We start from the raw sequence: 21,359 nt of genomic DNA on the forward strand, positions 1-21,359 counted from the left end.
GTAATTAACTTTACAATAAGAGGGAGTCAGGAGGGCTCACACTCTCTCTCTCTCTGCTTGTCCGATGCTTGATAACTACTAGCTCCCTTGATGACTGGAACGTGAACTGCGACTGTAAGCAATTGTTTGTTCTTTGAATTGTGCTTGGACATGTATCTACTATCACAGCTTGTGAAGCAATCATTAGTAGTAAAGCTACTTGTTTTTTACTAGCAGTGCCTGAAACTCTATTCGTGTGTTTCTTTCTCTACTAGCAACGTTTTTTCTCTCTAGCTGTACATTCCGCTGCGCTATTTTCTGTCTCCCAACGGAGATACCCCTAACGGTATCCTAATAGCAAAAGCACTTAAGACGTATGCAGGTAGTCCTCGACTTACAACAGTTCCCTTAGTGACTGTGCAAAGTTACAACAGCAGTGAAAGAAGTGACTTGGGACCTTTTTTTCCCAGTCACAATCTTTGCCGCATCCCAGTGAACCTGTGATCAAAATTCAGAGCAACTTGGCAACTGGTTCATACTTAGGATGACACCAAGCTGGCAGGAATAGCCAACACTCCAGAAGATAGGCTTAAGATACAGAAGGATCTTGACAAACTTGAACATTGGGAGTATCTAATAAAATGAAATTCAATGGTGAAAAGAGTAAGGTTCTACATTTAGGCAACAAAAATGGAATGCACAGGTACAGTATAGGTCAGTGATGGCGAACCTATGGCACGCGTGCCACAAGTGGCACGCGGAGCCATTTGTCAAGGCACGCGAGGCGCTGCCCTGTCAGCTGGCCAGCGCGCATGCACATGCTGGCCAGCTGACTTCACCTTTTTAAAAGCTATTTTTGCCTTCCCCAGGCTCCATAGGCTTAATAGGAGCCTGGGGAGGGCGAAAAGAGCCTCCCCCCCCCTGGAGGCTTCAGGGACCGTCCAGAGGCTTCCCTGAAGCCTTCGGAACGCTTAAACGACCCTCCGAGCAAACCTGAAGTGACTTCCGGTTTGCTCGGAGGGTGGTTTTAAGTGTTCCGAAGGCTTCAGGGAAGCCTCCAGACGGTCCCTGAAGCCTCCGGAGGGCTTCCGGGGGGGGGGGGGGGGAGGCTCTTTTCACCCTACCCAGGCTCCTATAAATCCCCTGGAGCCTGGGGAGGGCGAAAAAAGAATGTAAAAATGGGGGGGGTGTTCGCGCATTTTGCGCGCATGCGCACTGGGGGGGTCGCGCGTTGCATTATGGGTGCGGCACGCCCGCACACGACCCCCCCCTGTGCTCCCCCCACTTGTGGCACGCGAGCCAAAAAAGGTTCGCCATCACTGGTATAGGTGGTACCTTGCTCAGTAGTAGTAACTGTGAAAGGGATCTTGGAGTCCTAGTGGACAACCATTTAAATAGGAGCCAGCCGTGTGCAGCAGCTGCCAAAAAAGCCAACACAGTTCTAGGCTGCATCAACAGAGGGATAGAATCAAGATTACGTGAAGTGTTAATACCACTTTATAATGCCTTGGTAAGGCCACACTTGGAATGCTCCATTCAGTTCTGGTCGCCACGATGTAGAAAAGATGTGGAGACTCTAGAAAGAGTGCAGAGAAGAGCAACAAAGATGATTAGGGGACTGGAGGCTAAAACATATGAAGAAGGGTTGCAGGAACTGGGTATGTTTAGCTTAAGAGAAAGAAGGACTAGGGGAGACATGATAGCAGTGTTCCAATATCTCAGGGGTTGCCACAAAGAAGAGGGAGTCAAACTATTCTCCAAGGCACCTGAGGACAGAACAAGAAGCAATGGGTGGAAACTAATCAAGGAGAGAAGCAACTTAGAACTGAGGAGAAACTTCCTGACAGTGAGAACAATTAATCAGTGGAACAGAAGTTGCCTCCAGAAGTTGTGAATGCCCCAACACTGGAAGTCTTTAAGAAGATGTTGGATAGCCATTTGTCTGAAACAGCATAGGGCTTCCTGCCTGAGCAGGGGGTTGGGCTAGAAGACCTCCAAGGTCCCTTCCAACTCTACTATTGTATTGTATTGTATTGTATTATGACCGTTGCTCAAGGTCTCCTGATCGCCTTTTGAGGCCTTCTGACCAGTGAAATCAGTGGCGAAAGCCAGATTCGCTTAACAAGCGGGTTCCTAACTGATCAACTGTGGCGATTCACTTAAGAACGATGGCAAGAAAGGTCATCAAGTGGGGGAAACCTCACGTAACGAAAGTCGCCAGGTGAGTTCTAGTCCTGCCTTTAGGCATGAAAGCTGGCTGGGTGACTTTGGGCCAATCAACCAGGAGACGGTGAGTTCTAGTCCCTCCTTTGGTAGGAATGCTGGCTGGCTGGCTGATTTGGGGCCAGTCATTCTCTCTCAGACTGACCAACCTCCCAGGGTTGTTGTGGGGGAAATATAGGAGGAGGAAAATGGATTGGACAGCTTTGCTGCCTTCAGATATTTGGGTAAATAATAAAAGCAGGATACAAACAAATAAATACATTTCTGTTACGCTAGGCAAGAGCAACAAAGAGGAAGGCACCTTTTTTTTTTTTGCCAGTTTGGGAAGTAGGACTTGGACCGGGTACCCCCAATATAGTATAATTATGATTTCCAAAAAGAAGGTACAAATTTGGTACTCACACACAGGCACTAAACCAGCTTTCCTTTTCACAATGTCTAGGACTTAAGACCAAACAAACAAACCAAACTTCCTTCTCCACCAATGCTTTCCGCATCCTGTTGTAGGAACAAGAGTAGGCAGAGCTGGGGGAGGCGGAGTTGAGGGCATCATAAGCTTGGAATCGTTATGTTCCAACAAATGGTTTAACTCTCCTTGAATTCTGTTGATCTTACCAGGGACGTGTGGTCAGGGGAAGCAGAGCCTCACCTCTCTTCATGAAATAATAGTATATAATATTATATACTATATATATATATTATATACTATATATATATATATATTATAATATTATATACATCCGTCCGGCCGCGCCCGGGAGCTGCGGAGGCAGAAATGTTGTCGGCACTCCCGGATGACGAAGCCACGAAAGCAGTTGCTTTCGTGGCTTCGTCATCTGGGAGCGCCGACATTTCTGCCTCCGAAGCTCCCGGGCGCGGCCGGACGGATGTAGCCAGAGCGACGCCAAGGCGGTCCGGGCGGACGAAAGAGTGAGCGAGGCAGCCTGATCCTCGGTCGCTCGCCCGCCGGACTGCCTCGGCGCCACTCTGGCTACCTCCGTCCGGCCGCGCCCGGGAACTGCGGAGGCAGAAATGTTGTCGGCGCTCCCGGATGACGAAGCCCCGAAAGCGACTGGGGAACGACGAGAACCTTCCTGCCTCTGCTGGATTTCGCGCGCTCCTCGCGACTGCAATATGCAGTCGCGAGGAGCGCGCAAAGTCCAGCAGAGGCAGGAAGGTTCTCGTCGTTCCCCAGTCGCTTTCGGGGACTGTGGAGCGCGAGCCGACGGCGCACGCTCAGGAAGGCGGGGAATGGGATCACGTGTGCTGGAGGCTGAGGCAGCCTCAGCCTCCAGCACACGTGGTCCCATTCCCCGCCTTCCTGATGACGTCACCAGCCTCACCAGCCATAAACCTCACCGCACGTCACTGGATCTTACCTGGGGTCAATTTAATACTGAGTCTTAGTTGACTAGGCCAGTGTTTCTCCACCAGGGTGTCTTTTGAAGACATCTGAACTTCAACTCCCAGAATTCTCCAGTCAGCATGGAGGATTCTGGGAGCTGAGGTCCAACTATCTTAAAACGAGCTCAGGTGGAAAAAAAAAACATTGGTAGACTTTTCTGTCTAGGCTTGATCAATCGTTCTTTTGAATTTCAACTTAACATACCCTTTGTATCCTGATCTTTTGCACCCCGCACAGGTTATTTATTCAGCTTTTGCTGGTTTGGAAGGGGGTGTTCTGATTTAGGCTTCCCCAGAAAGCACCTGGTCCCGACAAAACCCCTTTTATTAAACGAATGTGAATTCCTCTCATTCCCATTCAGCAAGGCCTGGCAAAAAATTCAAAGGAATCTTTACGATTACAGACCTTATCTATCTTGGAAAGCTGCCATGTAAATATTTTCCAAACGCAGTGCAGTGCAAGGAAAGATTGGGCACAGAGTCTCTGAGATTCACGGACAGATCTTCACACTCCTGAAACGAATCTAACGAACGAACGAACGAATTGTTTCCTGCAAAAGCCCACTCCCCTTTCACTCCTCTTTTATTTCCTATGGGAGATTTCCAATCACCTTCCATCTGTGACTTTATTCCCAAGTCGATCCTGATTTCTGAGTTGTTCTTTCCTTCTGGCAACTCTGGGCATGCGCACACTGGGAACAGGCTCCAGCTGTTCCTCTGTCTCACTGCTGTCTACTTCCATAGGCACCTGATCGCTGTCAGACGGCCTCGGACCCGTCTCTGCCTCCGACGCAGAGCCCTCGTCCGAGCTTTCCCCAGCCTCCAGGACTGGCCCATGCTCCTTCCCAACCTCCTCATCTCTGATCCCACAGTGGCTCCTCCTCTGACCCGCTGTTGACTCAACCGACAGTCCCAACATTGCAGAAGATACAGCCTCATGCTACATAACTAAGCTCCATTTAATAAACCGAGTAAACCAGATTACGAAGGCATCTTAAATAGAACGCTATCTTTAGATAGATGATTTCTGAGTTGTTCTTTCCTTCTGGCAACTCTGGGCATGCGCACACTGGGAACAGGCTCCAGCTGTTCCTCTGTCTCACTGCTGTCTACTTCCATAGGCACCTGATCACTGTCAGATGGCCTCGGCCCCGTCACGGCCTCCGACACGGAGCCCTCGTCCGAGCCTTCCCTGGCCTCCAGGCTCCTCCCCAAACTCCTCACTGTCCAACTCCCGCTAAAAGGCCACAACAGGGGTGGACAAAGAACCTCACCGTCTCCACCACGGAAACCATTTATTCGTCCCCCTCTTCGGAAGGGCAGCTTTTCCCAACCTCCTCTTGGGGCTACCTGGATTGGAAACCTGCTTTACGTTTTCAAAGGACACCAATGTTACCTGGGGAAAAGAATCATTGGCCCCATTTCACTCGCCGTCTCTCGTCAAAACCCCAGAGAGAATGGAGCTTAACGCCTTCTTTCCCAACCTGCGGGAGGGCTCGTTCGTTTCCCTTACCTGCGGCTGCAGGACGACTTTGACGGGGACCGTCACCCTCTGGCCCGAGCCGCCAACCACTTGAGCTTGCTGGACCGCTGGGATGCCTAAAGAGGTCTGCTGGCCGGCCGTGGTTGGCTGCAAGAGCTGGATCTTCTGAGTCCCCGGCTGGCCGCTGGGTTGCTGTTGTTGTCCAGGCTGCTGGACCTGGAGCTGGATGGTTACCACTTTGGCAGGTTGCCCTGGGACGCCTTTGGCCTGGCTTAGGGCGGCCAGCTGATTCCCTTGAAGGACGATCTTGCCAGGCAAGCTGCCCAAAACAACTTGCCGCTGTCCCGGAGCATTTCCACCGGTCGGGGGTTGCTGGAGAACCAAGGTGATGCGCTTGGACTCCCCCTGAGAGGAAGAAAATAGGACAGGTGGTCAGTTTTCACAGGCTGTGGTGCCTGGGCAGCAGAAATATAATATAGAACCACAGCATTTCCCTACTCCCCCTGCACATATCGAAGGAATCCCACCCACCCCACAAAAACAAAGATTATACCGTATTTCTCGGAGTATAAGACGCACCTTTCCCCCCCAAAAAAGAGGGTGAAAATCTGGCTGCGTCTTATACAACGAACAAAGCATTTTTGGCCTCCCGAAAACCCCGCCTCCTTCACAAAAATGGATGTGCAGAGGGTTTGGGAAGCCTGCAAAGTGCTCCTGGGGGCTGGCGAGGGCAAAAACCAGCGAAAAACCAGCCGGTGTTTGCTCGTTTTTGCCCCCAGGCGAGGCATTGCGATGTCAGCTGGCCAGCGCGCATGTGCGCGCTGGCAAACTGAGTTCAGCCTTTTTAAAAGCCATTTTTCACCCTCCCCAGGCTCCAGAGGCTTTATAGGAGCCTGGGGAGGGTGAAAACAGCCCCCCCCCCCCCAAGGCTGCAGGAGCTTCCCTGAAGCCTCCGGAGCAGTGACGTGCGGTGAGGTTTATGGCTGGTGAGGCTGGTGAGGTCATCAGGAAGGCAGGGAATGGGACCACGTGTGCTGGAGGCTGAGGCTACCTCAGCCTCCAGCACAAGTGATCCCATTCCCCGCCTTCCTGAGCGCGCTCCGCCGGCTTGCGCTCCGCAGTCCCCAACAGCAGCTGCTTTCAGTACTTTTCTGAGCGTCTGGCGTTTAGGACATCCAGCCATCTACCTAAATGCCAGACGTACAGAAAAGCACTTCGCCTCCAAGTCACTTCATCTTGATGACGTCGCCGCAGCGACTGGGCGTGGCCAGACCTCCAGAGCGGCGCCGAGGCAGTCCGGGCGGACGAAAGAGCGAAAGAGCGAGCGAGCGAGCGAGGATCAGGCAGCCTCATCCTCGTTCGCTCGCCTGTCGGACTGCCTCGGCGCCACTCTGGCTAACTCTGTCCGTTCTGGGAGCTGCGGCGACATCATCAAGACGAAGTCCAGCGGAGGCAGAAATGTTGTCGGCGCTCCCGGACTTCGTCTTGATGACGAAGCAACGAAAGCGACTGGACAACGACGAGAACCTTCCTGCCTCTGCTGGACTTCGCATGCTCCTCGCAACTGCAATAGACGTCCAGAAGCGGATTTTGTGGCTAATGGGGTTTGGGCTTCCAGCCCAACAGCCCCTGCCACTTCTGGACGTCTATTGCAGTCACGAGGAGCGCGCAAAGTACAGCGGAGACAGGAAGGTTATTGGCGCTTCCGAGTACCCTCCTGCTTCCACCATTTGCCCAGCTGTCACCGCCCCGCGCGCGCTCCTCCTCCTCCCTCCTCCTCCCTCCTCCCTCCTCTTCCTCTTCACTCCCCAAAAGCTCTTCTCCTTATAGGAGCTTAGCGGGAACTGTATAAAAGGGATGGGAGGAAATATAAATTAAAATTTATTATTATATATTATATATTATTTCATGATGAGAGGTGAGGCTCTGCCTCGCCTGCCTCCCCTGACCGCACGTCCCTGCTCCGGAGTGCAAAAAAATGGCCCTTTGGGCAAACCGGAAGTTCAGGAACAGACTTCTGGTTTGCTTGTGAAGCCGGTTTAAGCCCTCAGGAGGCTTCCTTGAAGGCTCCAGAGGACTAACATTAGCCCTACAAGCAAATCAGAAGTGACTTCTGGTTTGCTTGTAGGGTCGTTTTTTGTCCTCCGGAGCCTTCAGGAAGGCCAGCAAACCCCCTCTCCAGCCAGGCAAAGCGCCATTCACTGACCTAGGGGGTATCCCTAAGGCGCCAAGCCACGTGGAGCTCTGCCTGCCCCCCAGCTCCTGCGGCTTGGCACATTAGGGATACCCCCTAGTTCAGTGCATGGAGCTCTGCCCAGCTGGAGAGGGGGGGGTTGCGCGAGCACCTGTTCCGTCCCCAGCAAGCAAGCCTCCCAGCCTCACCATGCCCTGGCCCAGCTTTCCCTGCAGGACCAGGGCACCGCCGCCACTCTCCAAGCATAACTTCTTCTCCGGCTTCCAAACTCCAAAACTCGGCTGGCGAGTCTTCCTGCATCGGCCGCTCTAGGAGTGCGCTCTATGGTTGCGGGCTGGCTGCTGGAAGACTCTCTGTCCGGAAGACTCTCTGTCCAGAAGACTCTCTGTCCGGCAGCCGGCCCACAACCATAGAGCGCACTCCTAGAAATTCTCCGCGTGCCATAGGTTCGCCACCACTGCCCTAGAAGATAGGCTCAAGATCCAGATGGATCTGGACAGACTTGAACCCTTGGCCCTCTCTAAACAAGATGAAATTCAACGTGGAGAAAAGTAAAGTCCTACACTTGGGCAAGAAAAACCCAACGTACAAACATAGACTGGGTGAAACCAGGCTTCATAGCAGTGACTGTGAGAGGGATCTTGGAGTCTTAGGGGACAACCAATTAAATATGAGCCAGCAGTCAAAGAAGCCAATGCAATCCTAAGTCGCATTAATAGAGGGATACGATAACTTGGTCCTTAACACCAATAAGACCAAGGAGCTTATACTGGACTACAGAAGGAATAGATCAGACATCCAGCTCTGGCTTATCAATGGAGACTGAGTGAAGCAGTTTTAAGTTTCTGGGTGTTATCATTAAAAGAGGACCTGACCTGGGCCGCTCACATTGCAGCACCAGTCAAAAGGACCCAGCAGAGATTATACTACCTGAGACTTCTCAGGAAACAACAACTGGATGAAAATCTGCTGGTGACCTTCTACTGCTCCACCATAGAGAGTATTTTAACTTACTGCACCTGTGTACAGTTCAGCAATTGCACAGGGGCAGATAGGGCAGCGATCCAGAGGGTCGACGTCATGGCCCAGAGGATCATGGGTTGCCCTCTCCCCTCTTTGGAAGAGCTTTATAGCTCCCGCTGCTTTAAGAAAGTTCAAAACATCCTTAAAGATCCATCTCATTCTGGGCACCCTTTTTTTTTTGAACTATTATCATTTGGCAGATGGTACAGGACAATCAAAACAAGGACCAATAGGCTGAAAAACAGCTTCTAACCCAGGGCAGTAACTATATTGAATTCTATGGTATAGTGCAGCGATGGCGAACCTTTTTTGGCTCGCGTGCCACAAGTGGGGGGAGCGCAGGGGGGTCGTGTGCAGGCGTGCAGCACCCATAATGCAATGCGCGACCCCCTCAGTGCGCATGCGCACACTACGCACGACCCCCCCCCCCATTTTTACATGCTTTTTTCACCCTCCCCAGGATCCAGAGGCTTTATAGGAGCCTGGGGAGGGCGAAAAGAGCCCCTCCCTGCCCCCCCGGGGGCCCTCCGGAGGCTTCAGGGACCGTCCGGAGGCTTCCCTGAAGCCTTCGGAGCGCTCAAAAGGATCCGCCGAGCAAACCGGAAGTAACTTTTAAATAGGTACCTAGACTACTGCATCCAATTTTGGTCACCACACTATAAAAAAAGATGTTGAGACTCTAAAAAAAATTGCAGGGAAGAGCAACCAGGATGATGAGGGGACTGGAGACTAAAACATATGAAGAACGGTTGCAGGAACTGGGCATGGCTAGTCTAGGGAAGAGAAGGACCAAGGGAGGTGTGATTGCAGCGTTCCAATATTTGAGGGGCTACCACAGAGACGTCAAGCTATTTTCCAAAGCACCTGAAGACCAGACAAGGAATAATGGATGGAAATTGATCAAGGAGAGATTCAACCTGGAAATAAGGAGAAATTTTCTGACCATGAGTGTAATCAACCAATGGAACAGAAGTTGTAGGAGCTTCATCACTGGAGGCTTTCAAGAAGAGATTGGACTGCCATCTGTCAGAAATGGTGCAGGGTACTCCTGCTTGGGCGGGAGGGGGGGTTGGACTAGATGACCTCCAAGGTCCCTTCCAACGCTGTACAATTGGTAAATATCTGTAAAAGAACCAGTTAAGTTGTTGCATCCTCACCTGGAAGAACTGTGTGCTCACCTGAGCTGGAGTCGAGGTCAGGGTCACGGCAGGTTTGAGCGGAGCAGCGCCCGTGTTCCCTCCCGCTTGGCTCTTCACAGGCTGCAGGACAAGCTGCTTGACGGGACGTCCCGGTTGCACCAGCCGGTGGAGTGTTGTGGGGGCCCCGGCTCCAGGGGACACTTTGGTGGCCAGCACTGCATTGCCCGAGACGATGGAGACCCCGGGACGCAACGGGGTCCCCGTCAGTACCTTGGCGAAGGTCACTTTGCCCCCGTTGGCTGCCCCAATGGGCTGCGCTTGAATCTGAGCCACGTGAGCGCCGGTCATGGAGCTTCCGGCCGGGGCTTTCAGGATGACGATCTTGGGGGCCGGCGGGGGCACGGCGGTTGGCTGTCCCCCGGCAGAAGAAGAGGGCACAACCGTTGAGGTGGTTGTGGCCGACGAGACTCCCATGAACGGATTGCCTTGGCTGAGGACTTCTTGATCCTGAGGGACCTGTAGGAGGCCTGGTTGATCTTGCTGGGGGGGCTCAGTCACAGACTCTGGTTGCGTATCGGGGAGGGGCAGGGTCTCTGGTTGGGAGGGCTCCGGCTGAGGGGCAACCTGCTGGTCTTTGGAGCCTCCCGCTAAGGAGTCTAAGGTGGCCCCTGAAAGCCCCAAGGCCTCTTCAATGGGATCTGGAGCGCCCTGGTTAAAGCTCTCATCGGTCAATGAGTCCAAGCCAAAGAGGTTAGGATCGTCAAAAAGGTCCATGATGGGGTCAGCCATGGCCGAAGGAACAGAGTCTTTCGCTCCTGGCTCAGGAAGGAGATGACGAACAAGTCCCTTTCCCAATTGCCCTTCCTTGATCCAAGAGTTGTCAATCAAGCAGGCTCCGCCTCATGAAGGAAGGGCGCACACGTTCCCCGGGACAGCCTGGAAAAGAGGAAATCATTGGTTAAGAACATCATCTCATTAAGCCCAAGGATCTTGTTTTAGTCCAGCTTTGTTTGCCACATAGTTAGTTATACTGAGCCGAGGTGGCGCAGTGGTTAAGAGCGCAGCACTGCAGGCTACCTCAGCTGACTGCTAGCTGCTATTCACCAGTTCGAATCTCACCAATCTCAAGGTTAACTCAGTCTTCCATCCTTCCGAGGTGGGTAAAATGAGGACCCAGATTGTTGGGGGCAAATAGGTTGACTCTGTAAAACCGCTTCAGGTAAATACAGTAAAGGTTTCCCTCGCACATATGTGCTATTCGTTCCCAACTCTAAGGGGCGGTGCTCATCTCCGTTTCAAAGCCAAAGAGTCAGCGCTGTCTGAAGACGTCTCCGTGGTCATGGGGCCGGCATGACTCAACGCCAAAGGCGCACGGAACACTGTTACCTTCCCACCAAAGGTGGTCCCTATTTTTCGACTTGCATTTTTACGTGCTTTCGAATTGCTAGTTTGGCAAAAGCTGGGACAAGTAACGGGAGCTCCCTCCATTACGGGGCACGAGGGATTCGAACCGCCAACCTTTCTGATCGACAAGCTCAGCGTCTCAGCGCAAAGTGATGTTTCACTTAGCAACTTAAAATTTCACTTCAATTTTGGGCTCAACTGTGGGTCATAAGTTGAGGACTGCCTCTGTAAGTGCTAGTGCTATACTTTTTACCTGTGCTAAGCCTCATTCCCATCAGCTTCCCTGGATGAATCCTGGTGCTAGCATGCCGTGCAAGTCCATCTTGATCATGTTTCCACTATGGGTCATTTGCAACGAAGAAAAAAACTCGAATTCCACCCACTATGAAACAGGCAGGGGTGCTTTTTCTACGAACAGCCCCACGAGAGAAGCATACCAACGGCCACACTTTCCAGAACCCATTGCTACTTCCACATGCTGACTCAGCTTTCGATGTGCAGCACATCTATCTTCTATTAAAACTCTCCGGTCTTTTGTAACCCTTAGCTGGACAAAACGCTGCATATTTTAAGGCCAACCGTTTTTCAACCTGAAAGAAGGATAAACTTACAGAACGTAAGGCCCAAAACTGAGGTCCCGTTGGCCAATTTTATAAAAACAGTTGACGACATGATAATGTCGTCATATCTTTCACGTTCAGCTGGGACACGACCACTGAAGGAAAGACAACGATAGAGACCAGCTCAAAGAACGTCCTTCAAAATTAAAAAGGTCTTCTGTAGTTACGACACAAGCCTAAGATTGAAAATCGGGCTTGTCAGATACTACATCTTTTCTTTTTTCCCCCTTTTTTTATTTATTAACAAACATGTAAAATACACACACACAAAAAACTTAAGACACACCACATTTACACAATGCAATACAAACAGGAGCTTCCTGTTCTTTCTAATAGCAATTATCAATCGATACCGCTCACCTTATATTATTTCCCCTTCTATTGTATTTCATTTGGATTTCACCATTCTTAACTCCCTTATTTTACCCATAACTATTATTTTTGAGTTTTGCTATATTCCTCCATTGATTCTTGTTTCTTTCCTCCATCCACCTATACCATTTATCCCATATCTGGTAGAATTCTGATTCTTCTTTTCCCTGAATTCCTTTAGTTAGTTTGTCCATTTCAGCACAATCCATAACCTTTCTTATTATTTCATCTTCGCTTGGAGTTAATTTGTTTTTCCATTTCTGAGTAGAGAGTTGGTCTCTGGCAGACAGCCACTTTTGAAGGGACTAGAAGCATTTGTAATGTGGATTTACAGGTGGCTGCTAGGTATAAGCTGGTTTGACAAAATCAGAAATGAGGAAGGGATAAGCTGCTTGGGAAAGCCAAGGGGGAATCATCCAAAGCATAAACAAGCGAAAGTTTAGAATATTTCGGACATGTCGATGCCACACCTGGAAAAATAGGGCATACTTCCACTTAATCCTCCAAGGAAAGATTGAAGGCAAACTAAATCCAGGCAGAATAATAATAATCATGGCTTCAAAATCTAAGGGACCGGTTTGGACAAAACCGCTGGCAGAGGGTTGCAGGAGCACTTTCTTCGTGCGGCTGTTGATAAAAATAGGATTGCCAATGTCCGATCACAGAAGAAGGAGAAGGAGGAGGAGGAGGAGGAGGAGGAGGAGGAGGAGAAGGAGAAGAAGAAGAAGAAGAAGAAGAAGAAGAAGAAGAAGAAGAAGAAGAGGAGGAGGAGCAAGAAGAAGAAGAAGAAATTTCGCTTCTCATCCAAGAAGCTTCATCTGAACCGATGAAGCTTCTTGGATGAGCAGCGAAACATCTTCTTCCTCAAAGGAAAAAAAAAGTCCACTTGCCTTTTGAAAAAGCACCTTTGAGACAACTATTACCTGGATCAGTGGTCACCAACTGGTGGTTTGTGAACCACTGGTGACCCGCGAGAAAATTTTGGTGGTCTGCAGAAAAATTATTTGCATTTTTTTATATTGCACTAAATACTATTTTGTTCTGACCCCCCCTCGCTCTGGTATACAAAGTCACTCCAACACAGTCTCTTCCAGATGTTTATTGACATACAGGTTCCACCTTGGCAGCAATCCAGCCTGCCAAGGTCAAGATAGCACTCTGGGCAGCAATCCAGCCTGCCAAAGTACGACACAGATCTGAGCTTCTCCAACTCCAATGATCAGTTGATTCCTGCAAAGGGTGTGTCCACAAGCAGTCCCTTTATAGTCTGGAGAGGAGTCTAATGATCAGCAGCTGAGAGCAATTACCTCCTGTAACTGCTCAATTGCTCCTTACGCTGGGTAGCACGCCAGCAACGAGCATCTAATAGCTCACTGCTGATGTCTGACTCACTGTCCTGTGACTCCTCCCCACTGCTCCAAGGCATGACATCAGGAGCCCCCTTCCTTTGGCTTTCACCACTGCTCCATGCCTCAGGCGCCTCCTGGTGGCCAACCAGGCTCTCTTCACCCTGCTCAGAGTCGGAACCCTGTCCAGGGTCCTCCACATCCTCCTGAGCTGACTCAGAGGGACCCTCGCTGTCGGAGTCTGGTGGCAACTCCAACGGCTCCTGCTGGGCCACAACACTATTTTATCTTTTTTTTTAAAAAAAAATCTGTTTTATGCAGTTTAGCAGAGGTTATTTTGAAGGCGTCTCCGTCTCCGAACATGTCCCCAATTTTCCTGCCAAGAGACTATGTTAGAAGCGCTTAATTTCTAAAAGAATTTTAAAGAACTTTTCAAGCATGTTAGGAGCTCTGGAAAGCATGGAAGAATCAAGTAAGGAAATGCCTCTGAAACAATAAATCAAAGGGTCACGGGGTAGTCTAATTTTCAATTACAATAATACAATAATACAATAGTAGAGTTGGAAGGGACCTTGGAGGTCTTCTAGTCCAACCCCCTGCCTAGACAGGAAACTCTATACCGTTCCAGACAGATGGCTATCCAACATCTTTTTAAAGACTTCCAGTGTTGGGGCATTCACAGCTTCTGGAGGCAAGTTGTTCCACTGATTAATTGTTCTAACTGTCAGGAAGTTTCTCCTCAGTTCTAAGTTGCTTCTCTCCTTGATTAGTTTCCACCCATCGCTTCTTGTTCTACCCTCAGGTGCTTTGGAGAATAGTTTGACTCCCTCTTCTTTGTGGCAACCCCTGAGATATTGGAACACTGCTATCATGTCTCCCCTAGTCCTTCTTTCTCTTAAGCTAAACATACCCAGTTCCTGCAACTGTTCTCCATATGTTTTAGTCTCCAGTCCCCTAATCATCTTTGTTGCTCTTCTCTGCACTCTTTCTATTAAATCAGTTTAAATTAAATCAGCCGCAGAAGTGTGTTTGTAGCTTTAAAAATAATAATAATAATAAATGTGGTATTTTTAAGCGACCAGCTCTGCCTAAGAGGAGGAAATAGTTCAGATGTTTAGCAGCCAGCCACAATGGGTTGAGCTGAACCAGCAATTTCACTGCCATTTTTTTCCACCTTTTCAAAGCAAGTTCTCTACGGACTACAGGGAAGACATATCTAGGAATCTAGGCTCAAGATCCAGGCTTCAACAATAGGCCCTATCTAACAAAATGAAATTCAATGTAGGGAAAAGTAAAGAAAAACCAAAAGTACACATATAGATGGGGTGAAACCAGCAGTAACTGTGAGAGGGATCTTGGGAGTCTTAGTGGACAACCAGCAAAATATGAGGCAGCGAAAAAAGCCAATGGAACCCTAAATTGCATGAACAGAGAGATACCATCAAGATCAAGGGAGGTTCTAATACCACTCTATAAAGCCCTAGTAAGACTACACCTAGAGTACTGCATCTAGTTTCGATCACCACACTATAAAAAAGATGTGGAGACTCTAGAAAGAGTGCAGAGAAGAGCAACCAAGATGATGAGGGGACTGCAGGCTAAAACATACGATGGACGGTTGCAGGAACCGGGCATGGCTAGTCTAGTGAAGAGAAGGACCAGGGAAGATGTGATAACACTGTTCCAATATTTGTCAAAGAGACGAGGGGGGTCGAGCTATTTTCCAAAGCACCGGGAGGCCGGACAAGGAACAATGGATGGAAACTGACCAAGGAGAGATTCAACCTAGAAATAAGGAAGAATTTTCTGACAGGGAGAACAATCAACCAAAGTTGCCTTCAGAAGTTGTGGGAGCTTCCTCACTGGAGGCTTTCAAGAAGAGACTGGACTGCCATCTGTCAGAAATGGTGTAGGGTAAGGGACAGCAAGCTTAAACATTCAAAGAGCCACCAAGGTCCTAAACAGAAGCCCCCCCCCTTCAATTCTGGAGCCAATTGGAAGGCCAGTTTCCCCACCAGAGAGTCTCCTCCTAGCGCGGCATCCTTTTTCCTCTACCTGTCCTAACCAAAAGCCCTATCAATTATTGTGGAGCCAACCGGTGACAGGGAGCTGCAGCAGGGGGATGAAAGAGCCGCATGCGGCTCCAGAGCTGTGGGTTGCTGACCCCTGGCGTAGGGTCCCCGGCTTGAGTGGGGTGGGGCTGATTCGATGACCTATATAAAGTCCTTTCGAACGCTGTTGGTCTGAGATCAGCCAATTACATAATGGGAACACCAGGATGCATAACAGGAAACCAACTCCCCCCCCCCTTTTTTTTTTAAAGGATTTGCATAGATCAGGGGTTAGGGTTTATACACTGACTGGGAGGTAGTCCTCAACTTACAACCGTTCGCTTAATGACTGTTTGAAGTTACAACAGCGGTGAAAATTGTCAAGCGCCAGGGGGAAACCAGAAGATTCAGGCAACTCAAACGAGGATGAAGATGTATTGCAAGCTTCAGCTCTCTACAAGGTCTTTAAAGAGTCACGTTAACAAAATGTCTCACTTAACCACAGAAATTTGAGCCTCAATTGTAGTCGCAAATTGAGGATCACCTGTGTAGGGGAAGAATAGGGTTTTTAAAAAAAAAAAATAATAATAATGGCACGGGTTTGGAACAATCTCCCGAAAGCTCAACTTGGCCTTAACCTCTGATTTTCCAGGCATTGGATCAAGATAACTTGAGATAATAAGTAAATCACCATTTTAAAATATATGCTCACAAAAGAAGGCAAAATATAGGTGTCCCGGGATAATGTGGCAGGATCCAAATTAGATCAGTCACCGGGACCATGACTTTCCGAGTTTTTGGACTTGTGTTGGACCCCATCCTCAGGGAACTTCTCTCTACCACAGGGGAGTCAAATTCAAGGTCCGGGGGCCAGATCCAGCCCGCAGGGTGCTTAAATCTGACCCACGGAGCCGCCCTGGAAACAGGGAAGGACCGGCCCGCTGTGCCACTGCCAGTGAACAATGGAGCTTGGGAAGGCTGTGTGCAGTGCATTTTCACTGGCAGAGGGCTGCAGCCAAATTTGGAGCTCGTGAGGGATACAGGTGGCCCTCCCGAGCACCATTTTCGCTGGCAGAGGGTTGCAGGACGCCGTTGCAGTCCAAAACGGAGTTCGGGACCCTGTTTTCGCTGGTAGAGCGCTTGAGCCGCCATGGGCGCCGACATGAGTGATGTCGAGCTACACCCCCCCATCAAACACAACCCTGATATAGCCCTCAATTAAATCGACTTTGACACCCCTGCTCTACCTGATTAAAAGACTGACTCAGATTGGATCCTGTAAAATATATCTTCTTTTCCAACTCTGGAATGGCAATAAACTTTACTTCTGGTGTATTTTGATTTGATTTCTGCCTATGTGTATTCTCTGCTGTACCCAGAATCACAAAAGGGTATAGCTGGAATGATTCCTTGGCATCCCTACCATGAAAAAGGCCCCCAAAGAAAGGCTGATCTCACCAATAAAAAGAAAACAAACCCCCCAAATTCGAGGAGGAGCTGACGTCGCAACGACACGACGTGCGATCTTGAAGCTCCAAGATCACAGTAGATACTTTTGCCGCTGGACGGTCCTTTTGGATCTAAACCGTCCCGAAGAGACCGTGACAGGGAAGAGTACGTCCTGCTGATCTCAGGGACACCGCAAGGTCCTTGATTGATTCAGGAGAATCTCTTTTTGCCAGCGACAGAAGCGCAGCCATTGAAGCTGCTGAAATTGGGACAGTTCCGGAACGGGAGGAAAACGGAAAGAGAAAGTTTGTCCATCTGGTGAGGAAATATTATTATTATAAAAGAGACTGTGTTATCCTTTTTTAAAAAAAAGTTTCTTTTACAGATGGAACTTTTGCCAATGTTTCCTATTCTTTAAATTGAACGGATTAGTTTTTCTTCTACTTTTTATATTCCTTTTTTCATACCTATGGATTAAAATCTTTTTCCTTATTTTTATAATGCTGGATTGGATGGTTTTTTTTTTGCTCCATTTAAGAATTTTGTTTTCTTTAAGCCTGGAATATAAAGAAGATTATAAAAGGAATACAAAGAGGGCTGTAATAACAGAGGGAAAGGAAGTAACACTGCCACTTGGAGGCTGGAGGCTTGGAAATACTGTCTTTTCTTTTTTCTCTTTGATCATTTGACTTTGCATCTCAAGGTTCCTCAGTTTGTTTACAAAGAGTGATAGTGAGAAGAGCATGGGTTGCTTATACAGGTGCTCTTCGGGAGCTTTATTGGCAGCTGGAGTGGAGTGAAAACAAAGCTTTGTCTTGAAAGATTATAAATGAATTTGCTTTAAATGTAATAAAAAGTTTTGAATGCCAGGGTGGCAGTGTTTACAAGTTGGAAGAATGGTGCAACATGAAAAAGAAACCTTAACATTGCAAAAGATTATGAAATTCAAAAAATATTAGAAGTAACAGAAAATTGAGAAGAGATTGGAGAACATAGATTGTAGAACAGTAAAATTTGATGGAAAAATTGAGGATGTTCATCAAATGAAGAAAGTGGAGGTCAGAGATCAAAAAACTGAAGGAAAAAATAAAGAGACAAGAAAATTGTTGATACTGACAGTGAACTGAGCGTGGTTGGAAATGGAAAGAGTGGAATACGGAAAGGGGAGATAGATGGACTGGAGCTCTACCCCAGATTTCAAAGTATAGAAGAAGAAAAGAGAGAAGAATTGATGGAACTAAGGAGATAAATTTTGTCAGAAGCACTAGTGATAACCAAAGATAAGCTGATCGAAGAAGCAGATGGAGGGTTTCGAGCTTATACAAGATATGCAATAAGCAATAAGTTGCGAAGAGACGTCCATACAAAACTTACTAAGGAAATAACCAGAATACTAATGCCACAAATGGCAAGAGACATAAGACTGCACTATTACTGGAAAGACACAGGTTGATGTAATGAAAACTTATAATAAAAAAATTAAGTCAAATTTAGTTAAATTTAATAAAATGAAGTGATAATGGATACATAATACATAAAGTTAAATAATTGATTGATAATGATAATAATGTATATATATGTATTGGTTTGATAAGAAGAAATTTGATATAAATTGCAAATGGTGACTTCGAAAGGAGGTTTAGAAATTATGTTATTAAATATAACCAATTTTTATTTAGAACATGTTATAAAGATGTGATGTTATTGGATGATATTGGGAAGAGCTAATGGAATGCCATTATGTGGTTTTGCTTTAAATCGGGAATATTTTATATAAAAGGACGTAAAAACAATTATAGTCAAATGAAAAAGTTGAGGTATGATGATAGTAATATATATAAATATATTTGATTTAAAATGTATGATTTGATATGAATTCTAGGTGATGACTGTGGAAGGGATGCACGGACGTTTTTGTAACCAATCGACATACTTTCTACAATTTGTAATGGAAGATGGTTTTGTGTTTGGTTGTTTTTTTGTGTGTGTTTTGTCTGTCTGTGTTTATTCAAAAAATAAAAAAAAATCTTTATAAAAAACAAACAAACCCCAAATTCAGAGTTGACAGAAATTTAGCTGATGAACTCGAATTATAATCTCAAGTCTTTTCTTAAGGGTTATTATTATTTTTGTTAAGAGTACGGGGTGTGTGTATTTGTGTGTGCGTGCGTGTGTGTTTGCTATTTATTAAGTAGGCTTCTGTCATTATAGGGAGAAAAAAATAGGCCACCGGCGATTATGTCAAAGGCTGCATCACATTGAAAGCTTCTGAATTTGCTCAAGTTAAATTGTGCCAACAAGCTTTCGCAGATCAAGGAAGACCATATTCTATGGAGTCTCACCGGGATGCAGGAATCTGTGGCAGCTACCCAAGTAGCTTCTGCTGAAAAGGAAATTAAGGTAGACCAAGTCGTGTTTCTATCATCTCCACTCAAGAATTTTGGACAAGTTGGCTGTCTTCTCCAGGTCCTGGTCCTTCCTATAAGAGACCGCCACCCATCCTTAACCAAATATGAGGTGTATGGCTCTCCCCCAAGCAATGATGTGTGTGTGTGTGTGTGTGTGTGTGTGTGTGTGTGTGTAAATATATATATATTGGTCTTGTTGTATTCGGGTCTTTTCCCATGTAAGATTGAGATTGTCTTGGCAATGTTTCGGCGAGGTCTCACTCGCCATCTTCAGGCTGGGTTATGGGCTTAAAGCGTGGTCAGAGCTGCCATCTTTCGATAAATCTTGGTGGGGGTGTGTGGAGTGCTGGCTTTGTTTCAGTAAGTGAAATGATTGGTTGTGTGGTTGTATCATGATTGGTAGATTGGTGTTGGCTGTGTGTCCGTTGTTGTTTTGTGCTGTAAGGGCCTGGGTGTTTGGTGGGGCTCGTTTGTTGACTAGGGCTGGTTTCCAGATGTCTGGTGGGCGGGAGGTATCACCACGTTTATTCATGTTGTAGGGGTGTTTCTCTATTTCGATAGCTTTCATAATTATTCTCTTGTTGAAGTGTTCAGTTTTGGAGATTAACTTCCAAAACAGAACATTTCAACAAGAGAATAATGGAAGCTATCGAAATAGAGAAACACCTCCACAACATGAATAAATGTGATGATAGCCCAAAACCCAGCCTGAAGATGGCAAGTGAGACCTCGCTGAAACGTTGCCAAGACAATCTCAATTTTATACGGGAAAAGACCCAAATACAAGACCAGCATACCTACACCGGTGAAAATCTACGAAAACAAATGTATGTATGTATGTATGTATGTATGTATGTATGTATGTATATATACACACACACACATACATATATATATTTATATATATATATATGCTGGTCTTGTTGTATTCAGGTCTTTTCCCGTGTAAGATTGAGATTGTCTTGGCAACGTTTCGGCAAGGTCTCACTCACCATCTTCAGGCTAGTGTTTTCGGCTTAAAGCGTGGTCGGAGCTTTAAGCTGAAAACACCAGCCTGAAAATGGCGAGTGAGACCTCGCCGAAACGTTGCCAAGACAATCTCAATCTTACATGGGAAAAGACCCGAATACAACAAGACCAGCATACCTACACCCGTGAAAATCTACGAAAACATATACGTACATACATACATACACACATACATTACACACACACACACACACACATATATACATATATACACATACATACATACATACACACACACACATATACATACATACATACATATATATATATACATACATACATACACATACATATATATACCTATATATATAGGTTAAGGATGGGTGGAGTCTCCATTCCTCTTATAGGAAGTCTCCATTCCTCCATATATATATATATATATATAGAAAGAGAAATACCACTCACGAATCATCACGAAATCTCCAGAACCGTAAAGCCTACAAACTTGAAATTTGGCATGTATGTTCTTTTTGGTTTCTGGGTGTTCACTAAGAAAGGATTTTTTTTTCCAAATGACCCTCAGATCATTAGCATTTCTTATATTATTATTAACAAACTCTGATGCTAAGGAGTTAGACATTCTACTCCCACTCCCCACCTGAAAAACGCTCTGATGCTAAGGAGTTAGACTGAGGGAGAGAAGGGGATGATAGGAGAGGCCTTTTTAGAGAAAGCCCGAGGGAGAGAAAGGGATAGGAGAGGATCGATGGGGCCAGTCTGAGGGACAGAAGGGGGATAGGAAAGGAGAGGCTTCTGTGGGGCAAGCCTGGGGGGGAGAAGGGGAGAGGAGAGGCTTCTGTGGGGCAAGCCTAAGGGAGACAAGGGGAAAGGAGAGGCTGATCAAAACTACTCATTAATTTTCAAGCTGTATATGAAATAAGCTCATGAGATAAACCAAGCCAGCCTAAAGACATCCCTCTTTTCATCCAAGATAGATGGCGTCCCATGTAGAGCAGTGTTTTTCAACCTTGGCAACTTGGGAGATGTCTGGACTTCAACTCCCAGAATTCCCCAGCTGGGGAATTCTGGGAGTTGAAGTCCGGACATCTTCGAGTTGCCAAGGTTGAGAAACACTGATGTAGAGGATTCAGAAGCCCTTCTGTTTTGGTTGTCTATTTTGGATGATTTAAAAACAGATAAGGGACATTTATTCTTTCAATCTGGCCAGTCTCTTAACAGACTTCGTAGAGGCATGGGCTACAACTCCCAGAATTCTCGAGTCAGCCCCTTGAAGA

The 21,359-nt window shown here is 47.2% G+C and overlaps 1 protein-coding gene across 11 annotated transcripts in view; it reads right to left on the reverse strand.

The window, feature by feature from the left end:
• LOC309400700 (chromodomain-helicase-DNA-binding protein 8-like) overlaps positions 1-21,359 on the reverse strand; it is a 146,461-nt gene that overhangs the window by 91,521 nt on the left and 33,581 nt on the right. For 9 of the 11 annotated variants that reach the window (XM_081969320.1, XM_081969319.1, XM_081969325.1 and 6 more), the window contains 2 exons: positions 9,464-10,381; positions 5,120-5,494 (listed from right to left, as the gene is read on the reverse strand). In XM_081969320.1, the coding sequence (XP_081825446.1) occupies positions 5,120-5,494; positions 9,464-10,234 (1,146 nt within the window). In that variant the 5' untranslated portion in view covers positions 10,235-10,381. The remainder of the gene's footprint in view (positions 1-5,119; positions 5,495-9,463; positions 10,382-21,359) is intronic. The other 2 variants (XM_081969328.1, XM_081969326.1) reach the window with 1 other exon arrangement.

This window comes from Natrix helvetica (assembly GCF_964273705.1).
Source record: "Natrix helvetica genome assembly, chromosome: W".
Classification (NCBI taxonomy): domain Eukaryota; kingdom Metazoa; phylum Chordata; class Lepidosauria; order Squamata; family Natricidae; genus Natrix; species Natrix helvetica.